At 57.6% G+C, this 22,352-nt stretch overlaps 2 protein-coding genes across 2 annotated transcripts in view; one reads left to right on the top strand and one right to left on the bottom strand.

Annotated features, from left to right (window-relative positions):
• The first annotated feature begins 423 nt into the window (after window positions 1-423).
• Window positions 424-7,373, top strand: PLD4 (phospholipase D family member 4). Its single transcript, XM_023508857.1, has 10 exons — window positions 424-530; window positions 2,034-2,197; window positions 2,892-3,075; window positions 3,388-3,508; window positions 3,983-4,110; window positions 4,778-4,978; window positions 5,699-5,838; window positions 5,965-6,130; window positions 6,235-6,331; window positions 6,843-7,373. Exons 1-10 carry the CDS (start codon window positions 504-506, stop codon window positions 7,043-7,045), a joined length of 1,431 nt encoding a protein of 476 aa, XP_023364625.1. The 5' UTR covers window positions 424-503; the 3' UTR covers window positions 7,046-7,373.
• Window positions 7,374-10,460: 3,087 nt separating this feature from the next.
• The window catches only part of AHNAK2 (AHNAK nucleoprotein 2), a 34,522-nt gene continuing 22,630 nt past the window's right edge, over window positions 10,461-22,352 (bottom strand). Inside the window, exon 8 of the mRNA XM_023508861.1 lies at window positions 10,461-22,352. This exon is cut by the window's right edge and continues 906 nt beyond it. Coding sequence (XP_023364629.1) covers window positions 10,461-22,352 — 11,892 coding nt within the window.

Here is a 22,352-nt window from a genome sequence, read left to right as displayed (position 1 = left end):
ATGAGCTGTGATGCCACAACATTCTACTGAGGGCGACAAATGAGACTCTGTCTCAAAAAAAAAAAAATCACGAAGTCCAAATCGAATTAAAGTTAGCAATGTTCTGTCAGGTGAGCACACACACAGCAAGGTCCCTGGAAACTCAAGGAAAGGAAAGCTCAAGTTTTGGAATGGAGATTACTTTGGGAGAAGGGCGAGAGAGGGCAGAGTGGTGTTCTCTGCCACTGTTTTGCTTAAGTCACTGCTCTTTGGGTCTCTGCCACATGCAGGCTGTGACTGTGGCCCCCACCTTGAGGAAAGGTGGGGGTGGAGGTGATTTCCCTGGAAGTGAAGGTTCTCGGCCCGCCCACCAGCCCACCCCGCAGCTGCCGGGCTTGGGGTGTGAGCGGGACAAAGAGGAAGTGGCTAAAGGGGAAACAGCTCCAGGAGGAGGCAGGGCATGAGGTGCAGAGGCCAGAGCCTGCCTGGTGAGCTGAGGGTCTTCAGTCTGGGCTGGAGCCAGGATGGACACCAAGGCAGGGCCCCCACAGGTATGTGCAAGCCCAGGCCCTGAGAGGGGGCTGCTGTTCGCCTCTCCAAGGCCCTGTCCTCCCAGCAGCCACAGGTCCCTGGGGTCATGAAGCCTCCACTGGCTCTGCAGATGGCCAGTCTCCAGGGGCATTTTGGGAGACAAAGGCCCTTTTCCCATGAGGAGTGGGGCGGGACTGGGGGCAGAAACCATGCCTGGATGTGTGTGGTGGCCCCTGGGCCCAGCCTCCAGCCTGACCCACTGAGCCTCTAAGACCCAGCACCTGGCCTGGCTGATTGCACGAGCGCTCAGCGCTGCTCCAGGCCACCCCCAAACCTCTCCCGTCCCTGTGGTTGTCTCCAGTAACTGTGCCCAGGCCCCACCCTAAGAAGCATCCTGCTTTATGGTGGTACCTGGGCCAACAGGGCTGCTTTGGCCTGTGGGTGTGGCCAGCCAGGGCCCAGCTGACCCCACTCCTAAGCTTCCAGCTCCTTGGGAGTGACCACTCTCCATCTCAGCTGGCTGCAAAGTCCCAGCAGCAGTGGTCCCACCCAGCCTATGCTGGGCCTGAGGGTGGCTGCTCAGCTCCCACTGTGACCCAGGGCTCCCAGGAAGGGCCGCCATGGGGCCAAGGCAGGGCCCCAGCCCTGGGCTATGGGGAGCAGCTATTTATAGGCCAGTGATGAGGGCACCAACCAGCAGAAGCAGAAATGCCTTTTTCAGACTCGGTTTCGGTTGTGGTTGAAACAAAGGAACTGAGACCCGGACACCCAGACACAACCGAAAGAGAGACCCAGAGAGAACACAGAAGGTGGGGGTGTGTGTCCTAGGCACAGACTGGACACACACAGCACCCAGGGAAAGGCCAGGAGGTCAGCCAGCTTCAGGGACACACAGACCTTGCCCACCACCTGCAGGCCAGCCAGCCCGGGCTGGCCCTACACCCAGGGTGTGACATTGGAGAGAAGGGTAGAGGTGTTTGGGGGGTTAATGAGAGTCTGCAGGGACCCCAAAGGGGTGTCCCCAGCACCCAGCTGCCCCGGGGCAGGTGGAGCAGCTGGTGATGCCAGGCCACCCTATGTAGAGGACGAAGCCTCTTCAGAAAGCAGTGGTGGCCATTGTGTGGCCTTGCTGTGTGCAGCCCCACAGTACACAGGAGAGGGCCCAGCATGGTAGGACTGGGGACCTCAACAGCCTCAGAGCACCCCTGGGCCAGAGTAGAGGACAAAACCAGCTCAGGGAATAGGGCACCCTGACCAGTGGGCAAGGCAAGCCCACCCCAGGCTTCTTGGGTCCTTGATCATACCCATCTTCAGGAGCACTGAGGACAGCCAGAGAACATGGGGCGACCTGACCCGCAATGTGCAGGCATGGGCCCCTCTCAGCATCACCCTCCCTGACCCTTGTCACCTCCAGTCCCACTCCCATGGCAGCCTTCATCCTCTGGGAAGCCTAGATGGTCTCTGTGTGGGTGCCAGAGAGGCCCACGGTCACCCCCGGCCCCTGTGGGTGCTGCCCTGTCTAGTTGCAGGTGCTGGGAATACTGGCCGTGCTGGGGCTGGGCGCCGGGACTCTCTTTTATCTCCTGTGGCAACTGCCTCCTCCTCCCACCTGGGGTCAGGAGCACCTTGAGGAAGTACCCACCAGGTCCTGGGGGCCCCTGGGACAGGAGGTGACGGAGTCCTGCCAGTGAGTGAGCCCACGGGGGCTGTGGGGCAGGTGGCTGGGCCGGAGTGGGTGTGGAAATGGGGTGCATGTGGCGTGCCCTTTGCAATAACAGAAGCTGCAGCTTGGGGGCCCCACCTCTGGCAAGCACAGCTACTGCCAGCTGGGCTGACTCCTCCCACCTGGGATCTTGTCCCTGCCCCCTCCTGCCCCTCAGTCATCCCTCCCACCTTTCTTTCCCTGCTGCTGGGATCCTGGGGTCCCAGAAGGTCCCCTCGGCAGAGACCCTTGATGCCCTAGACACACACCCTTCCTCCAGGCCTAGCCCTTCCCTCTGAGTTAGCCCAGTTGTCACCAAGGGTTTTGCATCATGGGGCTGCCTCAGACACAAGAGTTTGCTCTGCTTGGCTCCAGAAGCAACTGTTCCCTGAGGGTAGCACCAGGCCTGAGGAGAGCCTGTTCCACCCAGTCTGCCCTGCTCTAAGCTGGGCAGCCCCCAGGCTCCTCCCTGGACTCACTCCTGAGTGTCACCCTCCAGCGGGGTGTGGGTTCAGGCCTGCTCTGCCCAGTCTGCCTGGTTGCCCACCTCCCAGCCCCCTTGGCCTGGGCTCAGCCTGGGCACCGCATTGGCAGCAGTCCCTTGGGTCTGGCCAGCGGGGATGGGGCAGGCGGTGTGAGATGCCTACACTCAGTCTGGGCCTCATGGCTCTCTCCATAGGCTTGTTCTCGTGGAAAGCATCCCCCAGGACCTGCCATCTGCAGCTGGCAGCCCATCTGCCCAGCCCTTGGCCCAGGCCTGGCTGCAGCTGCTGGATACTGCCCAGGAGAGCGTCCATGTGGCCTCCTATTACTGGTCCCTCACAGGGCCAGACATTGGGGTCAACGACTCATCCTCCCAACTGGTGTGCCCCTACACTCCCCCAACTCTGAGGCACCAGGCCATCCCCACCCTACTCCAGCCAGTGGTGGGCATACAGCAAGCCATGCCACCCAGCCTGGGCTGCTCCCTCAGGGGCCCTCAGGGCAGGGGTGTCAAGGGTGGGCCTCCAGGGGGACAGAGCACCTGGATTACACCTGAGTAGAGCTTAGCTCCCAAACAAGGGCCACCTCATCCAGACACCAGAGCCATGGGGGCCTCTAGGGAAGGCATGGGGCCTGGTGGGTAAGGCAGAGGACCAGGCAGGGCCCCTCTCACAGCCGACCTGGCCTTGCAGGGAGAGGCCCTTCTGCAGAAGCTGCAACAGCTGCTGGACAGGAACATTTCCATGGCTGTGGCCACCAGCGACCCTACACTGGCCAGGGAGTCCACCGACCTGGAAGTCCTAGCAGCCCGAGGTAGGGGCCTGCCCTGTCCTGGGCCTGGCTGCCCTGGCATTGAGCACAGCTCTCTTGCTGCCACCATGAGAGGAGACAAGGAACGGCAGCACTGAGGGGTGGGGTGAGTGGGAAGGCACACCCCGGAGAGAGCAAGGCCCTGGCTCTGAGCTCCTTTGATGTGGCTTCCCTCGGGGACAGGACTCATTCCCAGGAGGCAGAAGTGTCATTTTCCATGGGGCAGAGCACAGGTAGTCTTGGTGCCTGTGGAGCCTGCCCTGCTCTGTTGGCAGAGGCCTAGGCTGGAGCTCTGGAGCCAGCCACCTGGAGAGACCCCCTTTTCCTCACTTGTAAAGGGGGATGGTTACAGCACTGACATTGTAGGAGTGTTGTGAGGACACCTGTCAACTCCACCTCAGGAAGTGCAGAGTCAGGCTCACTGTAAAGTTAGCACAGACAGGAGCCAGCTCATCCTGCCACTCTGAATCTCACCAGGTGCCCAGGTGCGACGGGTGCACCTGGGGCGGCTCACCAGGGGTGTCCTGCACTCCAAATTCTGGGTTGTGGACGGGCGGCATGTGTACGTGGGCAGTGCCAACATGGACTGGCGGTCCTTGACGCAGGTGAGTCCCAGCGCCCAGGGAGCCCCCCACCTGAGCTCTTCTCCTCCTACACTTCCCAGGCTTTGCCTGTGCCCCAGCACATCCAGAGAAAGTACATTTACAACATCAAAATCAGGGAAACGGTCAGATGCTGTTCAGTAAGTTTTGGAATTCCACATAGCCACTGAGCTCCAGCTGTGCAGTGACATTTGATGACGTGGAAGGATGTCCGGGCCACATTGTCACGGGACCATGCAGATTACAAAGCGTGAGCCCCTTTTAGAAAGAAATACATTACAAATGTGTAAGAAAACTACCATGGAAATGGCAGCAATGCTTATCACTTGACAGTAAAATTAATGATCATTTTTTTTCTTTTTTGTGCTTTGATGCATTTTTAAAAAATAAACATGTATATCTTTGATTGTAAGCCACTGGGCACCCATACTGAGGACACGCCATCAGACTCTCACTAGTGGTGCCACTGAAGAGTGTCACCCAGGCCCAGGTGGGGTGGGGTGGGGACACCCACACACCCCACAGAGGTGTCACCCAGGCCCAGGTGTGTGGGGACACCCACACACCCCACTGAAGAGTGTCACCCAGGCCCAGGTGGGGTGGGGTGGGGACCCCCACACACCCCACAGAGGGGCCTTGCTCCCTGCAGTAGCTGGCCCTGGCCCTGCAGGTGAAGGAGCTTGGCGCTATCATCTACAACTGCAGCCACCTGGCCCAGGACCTGGAGAAGACCTTCCAGACCTACTGGGTGCTGGGGGTACCCCACGCTGTCCTCCCCAAAACCTGGCCTCGGAACTTCTCTTCCCACATCAACCGCTTCCAGCCGCTCCGGGGCCTCTTTGATGGAGTGCCCACCATGGCCTACTTCTCAGTAAGGCGGGTCGAGGAGGGGCTGCCAGGACCCCCAGTTCTGCCCCTGCTGGCCTGGCCCTGAGGGAAGCTGCCTTGCAGACCACAGCCAGGTCTCCTCAGGGAGCCAGTCGGTGGCACTGGGGCCACAGCCCTGGGGCCACAGCCCTGGGCTAGGGAGGGCCCCCAGGAGGCTAAGCTCTAAGAGAATAGGCCACACAGTGCTGTTTACATGATATAGGTGGTGGGGGTGGGGAGGGCATCATGGGACCCTGAGGGGAAGACAAGTAGCTGGGGGGTAGGCGTATTCTGGGCCTTGGTAGAGAGAAAGCCAGCTGGGGGGACATTCTGGGACCCTGAGGGTCTCCACAGATGGTGGAGTGCAGCTGAGCAGGCAGCACCTGCAGATCCTCTTCCACTGGAGTGGGGGAGGGGTGGATAGCCCCCGGGATGGGTCTGCAGCAGAGACTGCACATGGCAGCAAGGGGAGCCTCCTGGATGTGAGGGTTCCACCTTGAGGGGTGTGAAAATGCTTCCATGTGGTGAATGACTGTTTGTGGGAGGTCCGTCCACCTTGGACGGGGCCAGCTGCTTCAGCAGAGCCCTGTGCAAAAGGCCCTTCTCCTTCCACCTTCCCTGGCATCTCAGCCTCCTTCCTCCACCACCATAAGGGATGCTTTGGGTGGTGCATGGTGAGATCACAGGTCTAGCAGTGCCCTTAGGGACGCCTCCCCTGCCACAGGCTTCACCACCTGCACTCTGTCCCCGAGGCCGCACCCGGGACCTGGATGCACTGCTGGCAGTGATGGAGGCTGCCCAGGAGTTCATCTACGCCTCAGTGATGGACTATTTCCCCACCACACGCTTCACCCACCCTGCCAGGTGGGTCTGAGTAGCCTTGGAGGTGGGGGCCTGCTCTGCTGCCTAGCAGCTTTCGCGCCTCCCCCTCCAGCCAGGTCTCCTATGGGTCCCTGGGTGTAGGCAGGCCCCTGACCACCCCTTCCACAGGTACTGGCCAGTGCTGGACAATGCACTGAGGGCAGCGGCCTTCAGCAGAGGCGTGCACGTGCGTTTGCTGGTCAGCTGCTGGCTCAACACAGATCCCACCATGTTCCCCTACTTGCGCTCTCTGCAGGCCCTCAGCAACCCCTCAGCCAATGTCTCTGTGGACGTGGTGAGGACTCACTCCTGGGGCCAGGTTGTAGGGGAGGCAGTGCCTTCCCACCGTGCCTGACACCTCCCGCCCCACCTGATGGGCTGCCTCTCTGTTTTCCAAAGAAAGTCTTCATCGTGCCAGTGGGGAACCACTCCAACATCCCCTTCAGCAGGGTGAGCCACAGCAAGTTCATGGTCACAGAGGAGGCAGCTTACATAGGTGAGTGGCTGGGAGAAGGTCTACAGGTGTTGGGCCTAAGACCCTGGAGTCTGTCAAGGGTCATCAGGTACCCAGTAACACACAGAGGCCACACAAACCACAGAAGGGGGATGTGGCCCCAGGTTTGAAGGAGGCCTTGCTTTTGTGCCCAGCGTGCGCCCCTCAGGACAGAGGGGCTGCCAAATGGGGTCAGGGTCTTGGGCTGAGTTTGTGGACTAGGCAACCTGCTCAACTATCACCTGGCCACAGGTGTAGATGGGAAAATCCTGAGTGCTGGGGGCCCCCAGAAAGTTGAGTCAAGACACCTGTGTCAGACCACCTGGGGGGAGTTCCACAAGGAAGAGCTGCACCCCCAAGCAAGGGGCTGTCCTGGCTGGAGTTTGATGACAGCAGAGTGACCAGTGTGTCCATCTGTCTCCAGACCTATAGCTGGGGCCACTGCCATACTAGGCTGCAGGGGCCTGTCTGTGTTGGTACAGTGACCCAGGGTCTCTTCCACTTACCTGCCCAGGCACATCCAACTGGTCAGAAGATTACTTCAGCAGCACCTCAGGTGTGGGCCTGGTGGTCAGCCAGAGGGCCCCCAGCACCCAGCCAGGTGTGACCCCCGTGCAGGAGCAGCTGCGGCAACTCTTTGAGCGGGATTGGAGTTCGCGCTATGCTGTAGGCCTGGATGGACAAGCTCAGGGCCAGGACTGTGTTTGGCAGGGCTGAGGTCAGGCCCATCTTGGCTCCTTGGCCCCACAGCTCATGGTGGACACTGGGCCCCCCAGGCCTTCCCCTCTGTCCCTTGGCCCGGGCTTTCAGCAGCTCCTTCAGCCCAAACCTGCCCAGGGTCAGAATTGCTCAAGGCTGCTACCTGCAACCTGCCTGGAGGGTGCTGCAAACTATTTACTCCTCTCTGCTCTCCAAATCCAGACCCTCCTAAGCCCCACCCCCTAAGCTCCACCCTTCCAGAAAGCCCTCCAGGTTGCTCCTCTGACTCTGATAGAACAAGCCAGGCCTAAAAAATGCTCTGGTACTTCCAGGCCCTCTGTGAGAATTAGTGTGTGTGTGTGGTGGGGGGAGGTGGAGGGGTTACTGTCTTTCTCCTCCTCCTTCTCCTCAGCCCCTGGGACCCTGCCAAGGGCTCATGTACATGCAACCACCCCAGTGCAGTCACATAACGTGTCTGCTGTGTGAGCTCCTTAGTCTGGGTCCAATCCAGGATCCCAGGGAACTCAAGGAGGCGTAGGAGACTAGGCAGGGTTAGCCTCTCTGGGACCCAAATCTCAGGGCAAGTAAGGAGCGGGAGGGGGAAGTGAGAGCTGTGAGTTTTGAGCAAGTTGGGGCACTCAGAGGGGACCTAGGCCAAGGGGGCAGGGCAGGAGCGTGGAGCTGGGCCCTGCAAAGCCTCTGTGCGTCTGGCAGCTGGTCTGTCCCTGAGCTGCACTTGACCTAGCCAAGCTCTAGCTGCCAGACTGTTCTCAGAGGCCTCCCATCACCTGCCTATGTTTCAAATCTCAGCTGAGGAGCAGTTTTCTCTCCGCCCTCCAGGGCTGCACCCTGGGTTTGGTCCCTGGTTCTCAGTCTCTAATTGACTGTATCTTGGAACTCGCTGCCTAGGCCTGATGGCTGAGTTCCAGCAAAACCCCAGGCCATGGGTGTGACTGGGTCAGCTGTCTGGAAGCCTTAAGCCAGTAAAGGGCCTGGTCCCAAGCACTTGGGGTCTGGCAGTTCCACCTCTATGGCAGTCTCAGTGGCCTCCCCCAAGGCAGACCCCACTCCAAAGAAGACCCGGCTTGATAGGGCTTGGGGGAGACCCAGCTCCATAGGGTTTTGGAGACCCCCAAGGGCAAACTGACATGGCCCCTCTGGGGTGCAACAGACACACTTGAATGGCTCCCAAGATCTTCACCTCCTGGCACAGGTCCTGCACACACAGAAGGCATAGTATGTCACCCCATGATCATGTCCCTTACTGCCTTGATGAAGTGAGCTGCTAAGCCGTGAACTGTCCTAAGGAGAAGCACCAGTGGCAGGGTACTGGGTGGCCTCCAGCCTCCAGTCAGCAGGAAGCTGAGGTGCTCAGTCCTCCCATCTGAACTGAGCAGGGGCAACAGCAACATGGCTCAGAAGTGGCTCCTTCTCCACTCCAGCCTGGAGGAGGCCACAGCCCAGCTGCAGACCCTGAACACAGAACCCAACAAAGCCATGCTTGGGGTCCAACCTCAGGAACCAGGGAGGCTGCTACTCTGTGGTGATGTCTCACACAGCACAGACAGCTCAGATGCAAGGGTGCACAGGCTGCCCGGGAGTCCATTATGCTGTGACAGCTGCCCTCTGGCTTCAAGCACCAACGTCCTACTATCCCAAGCCCTCATTCCAGGTTCAGAGAGGGACAAAAGCCTGAGGCGCCCCGTGGACTCTGGCAGCTGTGCTCCTCTGGCTGTGCTTTCAAGTCTGTGTGGCACACAGACTGGTGCAGGGGCGGAAGGCAGCCTTTTCCCCACCAACTCCCTTCCTCTCTTCCCCACTCATGAGCACTCCAGAGGCTCTGTGTCAGCTCACTTTCCTGAGGTCTCCACATCCCCCTAACTTGGGTGACCCTCCCAGCCAGCCACAGGAAAGACACACACGCCCTTGATGGCATGGGGGGGAGCCCAACCTCTCCTCCCCAACACCCCATAACCTCCAGCCCTCTATTCCCTCTCAGAGGAGCCCCACACGCACAGCCACACAGCAACGCACCCCCAGGGACCGTGAGGGCTGGTTGCCAGTACCACCTAGGCCAGGAGGGAGCCAGGCAGGGATCCGCCCACCTGCTTGGCACCCTGTGCACGGTGGGAGCAGAATGTGGCGGGGCACCTGAGGGCAGCTAGGGGTGAAGGCTCAGGACCCCCTCCAGCCTCACTCATCTACCCACATGAGTGGGCTACCTGAGGAGGGTTGTGCTGATGAAGGAAGCTTCTGAGGAGGACCCTGACATGACCAGGGCCTGCTGTCCCCACACTGGAGGGGCCAGAGAGTTCTGTGTCCCTGCCACACCCTGTCTCCCTCATCATCTCCCTCACAGCCTCTGGCTCAGAGGAGGATCTGGGCAAAGGGGCAGTAAGTGGGCAACCACTCTAACACGAACCCTTATCTAATTGTGAGAGCCACTTGGCAGGGACTAGGGGCATGTGGGAGGAGAGTGAGACACTGGTGAACTTCCATCCTGGAACAAAAGATCCTGGTAGCTGTCACTGTGGGAAACATCACATCCTTTATTGCCCATCCAGGGGACAGCTAAGCCAGTCCCATCTGTAGTTGGGCTACAGCCTGCACATTACACAGCACAGGGCCACAGTGGGGGACCGTGCACACTGGGTGGGTGCTGGCAGACACTGGCAGGCAGGTGAACATGTATCGATGGCTCATGACAGAGCCCAGGTGTCTCAGCCTCTGCTGCTCACCCACCCACCATCGAAGGCTGGGCACAGCCACCAGGCAGCCCCTGGCTGTCACAGCATGTGTGCCTGACCTGTCCCAAAGCTTGCCATTAGTGACACTTGGCAGAGGAATTAGTGCGCAAATAAGCAGAAAGAGGGTCTCCTGGAATACTCGGGGGTCTGCCTAAAATAGGCAAAGCACCTTTGCCAGGAAGCAGCAATAGAACTCATACCAAAAGCCATACCCAGCGCCAAGTAGCCCTGTCCTCAGAGAAGCAGTTGTGGTCTCACAGGCATTGCCAGAAGGCCTCTTAAAGCTTATCTGCTGAAGACCAACGGACTTCTCCATCGGTGTCTCCAAGAGCACCGCTGTGCTGCGGGAATTCTGGCGTCTTGTGGGATGTCAGGGTGTTGTCTTTGCTTCCAGAGCTTGAGGGATCTGGGTACATCTTTGGTTCTGTGTGAGGAGTGCTATGTGGTAACACATGCTGTGCACAGTTGTAATTTGTTCTCGGTTGTGGGGAACAAGGTGACCATTGTGTGCTGCAGGATGGGGAGCTCCACACACAGGCGGCCTCTGCTTCTGCCTCAGTCTGTGTTTGTCTCTGCTGTCAGGTCACACCTCTTGCCTTCACTTGGGAGTGGTCTAGGTACATATTTGTCATCAGCCTTTCTGTCCTGCTAAAGCAGGACTAACTTTCTTGCACCTGACACCACCATCACTCAGAGCCTGGGCCAGCACCAGCAGCTGCCAGCCCATGTTCTTCCTTCTCTTCAGGGGAGAGGCTTTCTCGGGCATCAAAAAAGGTGACGGCTTCTTCCTGGAGTTTCTGCGCTGCCAGGTCTGCCTCATCGTCAGTGCTTCTGCTTTTCTTGGTAGGAGAAGAGAATCCTAATTTCGGAAATCGGAACCAGCCTGCCTTCTCTTGCTTTCTAGGCAGTTCTGCCTCTGGTCGCGCCTCAGGCTGTGTTTGGACTGGAGCAGCTCTTGGGATGTCATCTCTGGAATCAACAGCTGTCTCATCAACAGAAGAGGAAAACCCGATGTTTGGGAGCCAAGACCAGAGTAGACCAGACTTTTTGCTTTCCGGCTTCTCTTTCGGAGCCCTGTCTTCCTCTGCCAGGGGAGTGGCTGCCTCACGGCTGTCATCAGGAGGAAACTCAAGAATTTCTGCTGGCTCCTCATCCAAACAGCTATCTGCAGGCTGGTGGCCTGAACAAACTTCAAAGCTGAGTGTTTTCGGGCCTGGACTCCCACCACTGGAAGAGATGATCTCAAATGGCTCTGCAGTGTCAGTCTGGAGGTCTCTGGAAATGGCTTGTGTGTGAGTCTCTTCAGAGCTTTCCCCAGTCTCTGTGTATAACAGAGCATGCCCTGGGGGCTCTGGGATTTTCACCTTCAGCAAGGAAAATCCATAGGAAGGTGTTTGAATCTTGGACACAGGGATCTCTGATTCCCGCACAATCCGAGTGGAAAAAGCCTTCAGTGAGGAGGGATCGGCACATTCTGGTGTCACCCTGCTATGTGTGGTGATCTCCTGACTCTCAGCCTGAGCATCCTGAATGTGCACTCTGACCTTAGAAATAGGGGGAGGTGCCAAGGAGAGGTCAAGGCCCACAGGCTGCTCCCCAGGAACCCCAGCACCTGCCTTCAGGATGCTGGCTCCCCACAGCCCAAGGCTGGGCTCCGGACACTGTACTTCCCTCACAGTGGGGATGAACACATCCGCCTCTGAGCTGGGGACAGGGAAGGAGAATCGTGGTACCTTTAATTTGGGGAATTTGACAGTTAGCACAGAATCTTCCCAGACTTGACTCATATCAACTACCGAAATCTGGGATGGCACATCAGTCTTTGAAGCTTTCAGCTTAAGAGGACCTTTTGGCTGGGAAAACTGTTCCCCTGTTGCCTCCTCCACCTTGGCAAGTTCTCTGTCTCCTGCCTTGGGAAGAGAAACCTCACCTGTTTCAGGGGCTGGGCCTTCTGAGACTCTCATGCCAGCCATCAGAAGTGGGAGGGAGCCTTCAACTGGGTGGGTCCTGACCTCGGAAGTGGGAATACCAGCCTGAGACTTACCTCCCGGGGGGAGGTGGAGCTGCACACTTGTGTTGCCAAGACCATGCTGGGAAGCACCTGAGGACAGTCCACCCTTAGAAGCTGTCACATCGGCATCTGCATCTGGGGGCTGCAGGGACATCTTTGGCCCCAGATCCTGGGACTCCTCAACCCCAGCTGCTGCTGACCCTTCTGTCAGTGTGGTGGCAGCTGCTTCCTGCTTCCCAACTCCACCTTTGTCCTTGGAAGAGCGCCTGAGACGCGGCATGCGGAACGTGGGCATTTTAAACCAGTGCTCTTGTGGGTCCACCGAAGTTTCTCCTGCTCCATGTTCTGCCTCTGGACTTTCCACTCTGGGGACTTTAGCATCTGCTATTTTACAAGGTGGCTGCAACAGGCCTTCTGCAGTAGGGGCTATCCCAACCCCACAGGGCTGGCTTGTGGAGACAATAGCCGAGACGTGTTTGGGAAGTGGCAGGCCAGCTTCAGACTGCCTTACATCTGCCTTGGCCTTGGAAGATCTAAGATCAGACTTGGCAAAGCCCAAACTGGGAATGCGTGCTCGGGGCAGGTGCAAGCTCAGACCTACTCCTTCTGTGGGGCCAGCTGTCATGGCAGTGGCTGCCCGGTGATCAATGTACGTTCCTCCTGAAGGTTGAAAGTCACTGTCTGCCAGAGTACCGTCAAGAGAGGAGTTGGCATCTCCAGGGGGCAGGCAGACCACTCCCTTAGAAGCCGTCATTTGGGGAAGAGCAAGTTCTGGCAGAATGAAGTCATGCATTCTGGGCTGTCCCGTGTCCCCACCTTTGTCAGAAGGTGGATCTACATGCATTTCCATAGGCAAGACAGGAATTCCACATGGGGTGTGCATCTGCTCCGAGCGTATAACCAAGCTGTCTTGCAAGTCCCCCTGGTGCTGTGCCAGAACTTCTGTAAAACCTGCATCCTTCCCCGGAGACTGGCTAAATGAATGAAGTTTAAACTTGGGCATCTTGAACTTGCTATCTTTGGTGGCTGTGTCCTTGTTGCCCAGGGACAGGTCCCCCTCTAGCTGCAGGCCCTCCAGCTTGGCTCCCGGCACCTGCATATCCACCTCCATGCTGGACAGAGCCATGTCCACGTCAGAGGTGGTCACCTCCCCCTTGGGGCCTTTCAGGTCCACTTTGGGGCCCTTAATGTCCACCTTGGGCATCTTAAAGCTGGGCATCTGTACCCTGGGCAGCTGGCCTTTCAGGCCTGCTCCAGTGGCCACTCCTGGGAGCTCTTCTTCTAGGATCTGGCCGTCCAGATGCTTCATGTCCACCTGGCCAACTTGGACCTCCAGGTCGACAGATGGGAGCTGAACGGTGAGGTCAGTGGTCCTGAGGTCACCTTGGACAGAGGGCAGGGACATGTCTGGCTCAACACTGGGCACAGACATGTCCACTGAGGCTTCGATGGACTTTCCTTGACCTGACATCCTTAAAGATGGCATCTTGAACTTGGGCATCTTGAACTTACTGTCTTTGGCAGCCACGTCCTTCTTGACCTGGGACAGGTCCCCCTCCAGCTTTGCTCCCAGAGCCTGAAGGTCCACTTCCATACTGGGCAGAGACATGTCTACATCAGGGGCAGTTACCTCTCCCTTGGGGCCTTTCAGGTTCCCTCTGGGGCCCTTGATGTCCACCAGGGGCATCTTGAAGCTGGGCATCTGCACCTTGGGCAGCTGGCCTTTCAGTCCGGCTCCAGAGGCCACTTCTGGCAGCTCTCCCTCGGGCATCTGGCCCTCTGGAAGCTTCACACCCACCTGGCCAGCCTGGACCTGAAGATTGGAGGTTGGGAGCTGAAATGTGAGTTCAGTGGTCTTGAGGTCACCCTGAATAGATGGCAGGGACATATCGGCCTCAACCTTGGGAGCGGACATGTCCACTGAGACCTCAGTGGATTTACCAGGGGCTGACACCCCAAAGGACGGCATCTTGAACTTGAGCATCTTGAACTTACTGTCTTTGGCAGCCACGTCCTTGTCACCCAGGGACAGGTCCCCCTCCAGCATGGCTCCTGGCGCCTGCATGTCCACCTCTGTGCTGGATAGGGACACGTCTATGTCAAGGGCAGTCATCTTTCCCTTGGGGCCTTTCACTTCCACTTTGGGGTCCTTAATGTCCACTTTTGGCATCTTGAAGCCGGGCAACTGCACCTTGGGCAGCTGGCCTTTCAAGTCGGCTCCAGTGGCCACTCCTCCCAACTCTCCCTCAGGCATCTGGCCCTCCAGAAGATTCATGCCCATCTGGCCAGCCTGGACCTGAAGGTCGGAGGTTTGGAGCTGAACTGTGAGGTCAGTGGTATTGGGGTCACATTGGACAGAGGGCAGGTATAAGTCGGCCTTGACCTTGGGTGCAGACACATCCACCGAGGCCTCAATGGACTTCCTAGGACCTGACACCCCAAAAGATGGCATCTTGAACTTGGGCATTTTGAACTTACTGTCTTTGGCGGCCACGTCCTTGTCGCTGAGGGACAGGTCTGTCTCTAAATGTAAATCCTCCTGCTTTGTTCCCAGTGCTTGCAAGTCAACTTCGATGCTGGGCAGAGACACGTCCACGTCAGGGGTGGTCACTTCCCCTTTGGGGCCTTTCAGGTCCACTTTGGGGCCCTTGATGTCCACCTTGGGTATCTTGAAGCTGGGCATCTGCACCTTGGGCAGCTGGCCTTTCAGGTGGGCTCCTGCGGCCACTCCTGGCAGCTCCCTCTCGGGTATCTGACCCTCTGGAAGCTTCACATCCACCTGGCCAGCCTGGACCCTCAGGTCAGTGGATGGAAGCTCAACAGTGAGGTTGGTGGTCTTGAGGTCGCCCTGGACAGAGGGCATGGACACGTCAGCCTCAACTTTGTGCATGAATACGTCCACTGAGGCCTCAATGGACTTGCCAGGGGCTGATACCCCGAAGGATGGCATCTTGAATTTGGGCATCTTGAACTTACTATCTTTGGTGGCCGCATCCTTGTCACCCAGGGATAGGTCTCCCTCCACCTGCAGGCCCTCTAGCCCGGTTCCTGGTGCCAGTACATCCACCTTCATACTGGGCAGAGACATGTCCATGTCAGGGGCAGTCACCTCCCCCTTGGGGAATTTCAGGTCCACTTTAGGGCCCTTGATGTCCACCAGGGGCATCTTGAAGCTGGGCAGCTGTACCCTAGGCAGCTGGCCTTTCAGTCCAGCTCCAGCAGCCACTTCTGGCAGCTGCCCCTTGGGGATCTGGCCCTCTGGAAGCTCCATGTCCACCTGGCCAGCCTGGACCTGAAGGTTGGTTGATGGGGGCTGAATGGTGAGGTCAGTGGTCTTGAGGTCACCCTGGATAGATGGCAGGGACACATCTGCCTCAACTTCGAGTGCAGACACTTCCACTGAGGCCTCAGTGGATTTGCCAGTGACAGACATCCCGAAGGATGGCATCTTGAACTTGGGCATTTTGAATTTACTGTCTTTGGTGGCCACATCCTTCTGGACCAGGTTCAGGTCCCCCTCCAGCTTTACAACCGGAGCCTGAACATCTGCCTCGACACTGGGCAGAGACACATCCATGAGAGGGGTGGTCACAGCCCCCTGGGGGCCTTTCAGGTCCCCTTTAGGGCCCTTGATGTCCACCTTGGGTATCTTGAAGCTGGGCATCTGCACCTTGGGCAGCTGGCCTTTCAGGCTGGTTCCAGCAGCCACTCCCAGCACCTCACCCTCAGGTATCTGACCCTCCGGAAGCTTCACGTCCACCCGGCCAGCCTGGACCTGAAGGTTGGCAGATGGGAGCTGAACGGTGAGGTCAGTGGTCTTCAGGCTGCCCTGGACAGAGGGCACAGACATGTCGGCCTTTACCTTGGGTGCGGTCACATCCACCGAGGCCTCAATGGACTTACCAGGGGCTGACACCCCTAGGGACGGCATCTTGAACTTGGGCATCTTGAACTTACTGTCTTTGGTGGCCACTTCTTTATCACCCAGAGACAGGTCTCCATCCAGCTGCAGGCCCTCTAGCCCAGCACCCAGCGTCTCCATGCTGGGCTGAGACACGTTGACCTCCATGCTGGGCAGAGACACGTCCATGTCAGGGGCAGTCACCTCCTCCTTGGGGCCTTTCAGGTCCACCTTGGAGCCCTTGATGTCCACCTTGGGCATCTTGAAGCTAAGCGTCTGTACCTTGGGCAGCTGGCCTTTCAGGTTGACTTGAGAGGCCACTCCTGGCAGCTCTCCCTCAGGCCTCTGACCCACTGGAAGTTTCACTCCCACCTGGCCAGCCTGGACCTCCAAGTCAGCAGATGGGAGCTGAACAGTGAGGTCAGTGGTCTTGAGATTGCCCTGGACAGAGGACAGGGAAACGTCAGCATCAACCTTGGGAGTAGATGCATCCAACGAGCCCTCAGTGGACTTGCCAGGGGCTGACACCCTAAAGGATGGCATCTTGATTTTGGGCATCTTGAACTTACTGTCTTTGGCCTCCACATCCTTGTCACCCAGGGACAGGTCCCCCTCCAGCATGGCTCCTGGCACCTGCACATCCACCTCCATGCTGGACAGGGACATGTCAACATCAGGGGTGGTCTCCTTCCCCCTGGGGCCTTTCACTTCCACTTTGGGGCCCTTAATGTCCACCTTTGGCATCTTGAAGCTTGGCAACTGCACCTTGGGCAGCTGGCCTTTCAAGCTGGCTCCAGTGGCCACTCGTTCCAACTCTCCCTTGGGCATCTGGCCCTCCGGAAGATTCATGCTCACCTGGCCAGCCTGAACCTTCTGGTCAGCAGATGGGAGCTCAATGGTGAGGTCAGTGGTCCTGAGATCACATTGGACACTGGGCATGGACACATCGGCCTTTATCTTGGGTATGGACATGTCCACCGAGGCCTTGATGGACTTGCCAGGGGCTGACACCTCGAAGGATGGCATCTTGAACTTGGGCATCTGGAGCTTACTATGTTTGGTGGCCACATCCTTGTCACCCAGAGACATGTCTCCCTCCAGCTGTAGGCCCTCTATCCTGGCTACAGGTACCTGCACATCTACCTCCACACTGGGCAGAGACACGTCCATGTCATGAGTGGTCACTTCCCCCTTGGAGCTTTTCAGGTCCACTTTAGGGCCCTTGATGTCCACCTTTGGCATCCTGAAGCTAGGCATCTGCAGTTTGGGCAACTGGGCTTTCAGTCCACTTCCAGCAGCCTCTCTCGGCAGCTCTCCTTCAGTCATCTGACCCTTATGAAGCTGCACACCCTCCTCGCCAGTCTGGGCCTGAAGATTGGTGGATGGAAGCTGAGCAGTGAGGTCACTGGTCTTGAGGTCGCCCTGGATAGAGGGCAGTGACACGTCAACCTCAGCCTTGGGCGCGGACATGTCCACTGAGCCCTTGGTAGTTTTGCCAGTGATAGACACCCCTAAGGATGGCATCTTGAATGTGGGCATCTTGAACTTACTGTCTTTGGTGGCCACATCCTTTTCAACCAAAGTCAGGTCACCCTCCAGCTTTGTTCCCGGAGCCTGAATGTCCACCTCCACACTGGGCAGAGACACATCCATGTCAGGGGTGTTCACCTCCCCCGTGGGCCCTTTCCAGTCCAGCTTGGGGCCCTTGACATCCACTTTGGGTATCCTAAAGCTAGGCATCTGTACCCTGGGCAGCTGACCTTTCATGCCTGCTCCAGTAGCCACTCCTATGAGCTCTCCCTCGGGGATCTGGTCATCTGGATGCTTCATGCCCACCTGGCCAGCCTGGACCTTCAGATCGGCAGATGGGAGCTGAATGGTGATGTCAGTGGTCTTGAGGTCGCCCAGGACAGAGGGCAGAAACATGTCGGCCTCTACCTTGGGTGCAGACATATCCACTGAAACCTCAATGGACTTGCTGGCATCCAAAATCCCAAAGGATGGCATCTTGAAGTTACTGTCTTTGGTGGCCATGTCTGTGTGGCCTGGAGACAGGTCTTCCTCCAACTGCAGGCCCTCTAGCCCAGTTCTCGGCACTTGGACATCCATCTCCACACTGGGCAGAGCCACATCCATGTCAAGGGTAGTTACCTCCCCACTGGGACCTTTAACACCCACTTTGAGGCCCTTGATGTCCACCTTGGGCATCTTGAAACTGGGCATCTTCACCTCGGAGAGATGGCCTTTTAGGATGGCTGCAGCAGCCACTCCTGGCAGCTCTCCCTCAGGCATCTGGCCCTCTGGAAGCTTGACACCCACCTGGCCAGCCTGGACCTGAAGGTCAGTGGATGGGAGCTGAACAGTGAGGTCAGTGGCCTTGAGGTCACCCCCAACAGACAACAGGGACACGTCGGCCTCGACCTCGGGTGCAGACATGTCCACCGTGGCCTCAATGGACTTGCCAGGGGCTGATACCCTGAAGGACGGCATCTGTAATTTGGGAATCTTGAACTTACTGACTTTGGTGGCCACATCCTTGTGGCCCATAGACAAGTCTCCCTCCGGCTGCACAGGCTTCAGCCCAGCTCCCAGAGCCTGTATATCCACCTCCACACTGGGCAGAGACACGTCCACATCAGGTGCAGTCACCTTCTCTTTGGAGCTTTTCAGGTCCATTTTGGAGACTTTGACATCCATATTGGGCATCTTAAAGCTGGGCATCTGAACCTTGGGCAGCTGGCCTTTCAGTACAGCTCCAGAGCCCCCTCCCAGGAGCTCTCCCTCGGGCATCTGGCCCTCCTGAAGATTCATGCCCATCTGTCCAGCCTGGACCTGAAGGTCAGCGGATGGGAGCTGAACAGTGAGGTCAGTGCTCTTTAGGTCACCCTTGATAGAGGGCAGGGACACATCGGCATCGACCTTGGGTGTGGACATGTCCACCGAGGCCTCGATGGTTTTGCTGGTGGCTGACACACCAAAGGATGGCATTTTGAACTTGGGCATCTTGAACTTACTGTCTTTGGTGGCCACGTCTTTGTCGACCAGGGACAGGTCCCCTTCCAGCTTTGCTCCCAGAACCTGAATGTCCACCTCCACACTGGGCAGAGACATGTCCACATCAGGGGTCATCACTTCACCCTTTGGGCCTTTCAGGTCCACTTTGGGGCCCTTTATGTCCACCTTGGTCATCTTGAAGCTGGGCATCTGCACTTTGAGCAGCTGGCCTTCCACGCTTGCTCCAGTAGCCACTTCGTGCAGCTCTCCCTCAGGTATCTGACCCTCGGGAAGCTTCACGTCCACCTGGCCAGCCTGGACCTTCAGGTTGGCGGATGGGAGCTGAACGGTGAGGTCAGTGGTCTTGAGGTCACCCTGGATAGAGGGCACAGACATGTCAGCCTTTACCTTAGGTGCAGACACATCCATGGAGGCCTCAATTGACTTGCCAGGGTCCGACATCTTGAAGGATGGCATCTTGAACTTGGACATCTTGACCTTATTGTCTTTGGTGGCTACATCCTGGTTGCCCAGAGACAGGTCTGCCTCCAGTTGCTGGACTTCCAACCCGGCCACCGGTGCCTGCACATCCACCTCCACACTGTGCAGAGACACGTCCATGTCATGGGTAGTCACTTCTCCCTTGAGGCCTTTCAGATTCACTTTAGGGCCCTTGATGTCCACCTTTGGCATCTTGAAGCTGGGCATCTGTACCCTGGGCAGCTGGCCTTTCAGGCGGGTTCCAGCAGCCACTTCTGGCAGCTCTCCATCATACTTCTGACCCTCATGAAGCTGGACGCCCACCTTGCCAGTCTGGACCTGAAGGTCAGCAGATGGGAGCTGAATGGTGAGGTCAGTGGTCTTGACGTCCCCCTTGACAGAGGGCAAGCACACATCAGCCTCAACCTTGGGTGTGGACACATCCACAGAGGCTTGGGAGGTTATTCCAGTGACAGACACCCCGAAGGATGGCATCTTGAACTTACTGTCTTTGGTGGCCATATCCTTGTCGACCAGGCACAGGTCCCCTTCTAGCTTCACTACTGGAGCCTGAATGTCCTCCTCCACACTGGGCAGAGACACATCCCTGTCAGGGGTGGTCACTTCCCTCTTGGGGCCTTTCAGGTCCATTTTGGGGCTCTTAATGTCCACCTTGGGCATCTTGAAGCTGGGCATCTGCACTTTGGGCAGCTGACCTTTCACACTTGCTCCAGCAGCCTCTCCCGGCAGCTCTCCCTCAGATATCTGACTCTCTGGAAGGTTCATGCCCACCTGGCCAGCCTGGACCTTCAGGTCAGTGGATGAGAGCTGAACAGTGAGGTCAGTGGTCTTGAGGTCGCCCTGTACAGAGGGCATGGACATGTCGCCCTTTACCTTGGACGTGGACATGTCTAGTGAGACCTTTATGGACTTGCCAGGGGCCGACACTCCAAAGGATGGCATCTTGAACTTGGGCATCTTGACCTTACTGTCTTTGGTGGTTATATCCTTGTTGCACAGAGACAGGTCTCCCTCCAGTTGCAGGACCTCCAGCCCGGCCGCCGGCGCCTGCACATCCATCTCGACACTGGGCAGAGACACATCCATGTCATGAGTGGTCACTTCCCCCTTGGGGCCTTTCAGGTCCACTTTGGGGCCCTTGATGTCCACCTTGGGCATCTTGAAGCTGGGCATCTGTACCCTGGGCAGCTGGCCTTTCAGGTCGGCTCCAGCAGCCACTTCTGGCAGCTCTCCCTCAGTCATCTGACCCTCATGAGGCTGCATGCCCACCAGCCCAGTCTGCACCTGAAGGCAAGCAGGTGGGAGCTGAACAGTGAGGTCAATGTTCTTAACGTCACCCTTGACAGAAGGCAAGCGCACATCGGCCTCAACCTTGGGTGTGGACATATCCACTGATGCCTGGGCAGTTATTCCAGTGACAGACACCCCAAAGGATGGTGTCTTGAACTTGGGCATCTTGAACTTACTATCTGTGGTAGCCACATCCTTGTTGACCAGAAACAGGTCCCTTTCTAGCTTCGCCTCTGGAGCCTGAACGTCCACCTCCATGTTGGGCAGAGACATATCCCCATCAGGGATGGTCACTTCCCCCTTGGGACCTTTCAGGTCCACTTTGGGGCCTTTGACATCCACCTTGGGCATTTTGAAGCTGGGCATCTGCACCTTGGGCAGCTGGCCTTTCACACTTGCTCCAGGGGCCACTCCCGGCAGTTCTCCTTCAGGTATCTGACCCTCTGGAAGCTTCATGTCCACCTGGCCAGCCTGGACATGAAGGTCGGTGGATGGGAGCTGAACAGTGAGGTCAGTGGTCTTGAGGTCACCCTGGATAGAGGGCACAGACACATCAGCCTTTATCTTGGGCATGGACATGTCCACCGAGGCCTCGATGGACTTGCCAGGGTCTGACACCTCGAAGGATGGCATCTTGAACTTGGGCATCTTGAACTTACTATCTTTGGTGTCCATGTTCTTGTCACCCAGAGACATGTCTCCCTCTAGCTTCAGGCCCTCTAGCCTGGATACTGGCACCTGCATGTCCACCTCCACACTGGGCAGAGACACATCCCTGTCAGGGGTGGTCACCTCCCCCTTGGGGCCTTTCAGGTCTACTTTGGGGCCCTTGATGTCCACCTTGGGCATCTTAAAGCTGGGCATCTGAACCTTGGGCAGCTGGCCTTTCAGGTCAGCTCCAGCAACCAATCTTGGCAGCTCTCCCTCGGTCATCTGACTCTCATGAAGCTGCATGCCCACCAGCCCAGTCTGGACCTGAAGGTCAGCAGATGGGAGCTGAACGGTGAGGTCAGTGGTCTTGACATCACCCTTGACAGAGGGCAAGCACACATCAGCCTCAACCTTGGGTGTGGACACATCCATCAAGGCCTGGGTGGTTATTCCAGTGACAGATCCCCCGAAGGATGGCATCTTGAACTTGGGCATTGTGAACTTACTATCTTTGGTGGCCATGTCCTTCTTGACCTGGGACAGGTCCCCCTCCAGCTTTGCTACCGGAGACAGAACATCCACCTCCACACTGGGCAGAGACGTGTCCATGTCAGGGGTGGTCACCTCCGCCTTGGGACCTTTCACATCCATTTTGAGACCCTTGATGTCCATCTTGGGCATCTTAAAGCTGGGCATCTGAACCTTGGGAGGCTGGCCTTTCAGTCTGGCTCCAGAGCCCACTCCTGGGAGCTCTCCCTCAGGCATCTGGCCCTCCTGAAGATTCATGCCCATCTGACCAGTCTCGACCTTCAATTTGGTGGATGGGAGCTGAATGGTGAGATCAGTGCTCTTTAGGTCGCTCTTGATAGATGGCAGGGACCCATCGGCATCAACCTTGGGTTTGGACACGTCCACCGAAGCCTTGATGGTTTTGCCAGTGGTCGATACACCAAAGGACGGCATTTTGAACTTGGGCATCTTGAACTTACTGTCTTTGGCACCCACATCTTTGTTGCCTAGAGACAGGTCTCCCTCCAGCTTCGCTCCCAGAGCCTCATCATCCACCTGTCCGCTGGGCAGAGACACGTCCATGTCAGAGGCAGTCGCCTCCTCTCCCTTGGGGCCTTTCATGTCCACGTTGGGGCCCTTGATGTCCACCTTGGGCATCTTGAAGCTGGGCATCTGTACCCTGGGCAGCTGGCTTTTTAGTCTAGCTCCAGCAGCTACTTC

The sequence above is a fragment of the Otolemur garnettii genome, unplaced genomic scaffold, assembly GCF_000181295.1.
Source record: "Otolemur garnettii isolate 467f Iridium unplaced genomic scaffold, OtoGar3 scaffold00283, whole genome shotgun sequence".
NCBI lineage: Eukaryota > Metazoa > Chordata > Mammalia > Primates > Galagidae > Otolemur > Otolemur garnettii.
This window is presented reverse-complemented; position numbering and strand designations above follow the sequence as displayed.

Coding starts and splice junctions, on each gene's coding strand:
- PLD4 (XM_023508857.1), top strand. CDS start 504: ATGGACACCAAGGCAGGGCCCCCACAG. Junction 2,198..2,891: donor GAGGTGACGGAGTCCTGCCA/GTGAGTGAGCCC, acceptor CTCTCTCCATAG/GCTTGTTCTCGTGGAAAGCA. Junction 6,332..6,842: donor AGAGGAGGCAGCTTACATAG/GTGAGTGGCTGG, acceptor TTACCTGCCCAG/GCACATCCAACTGGTCAGAA.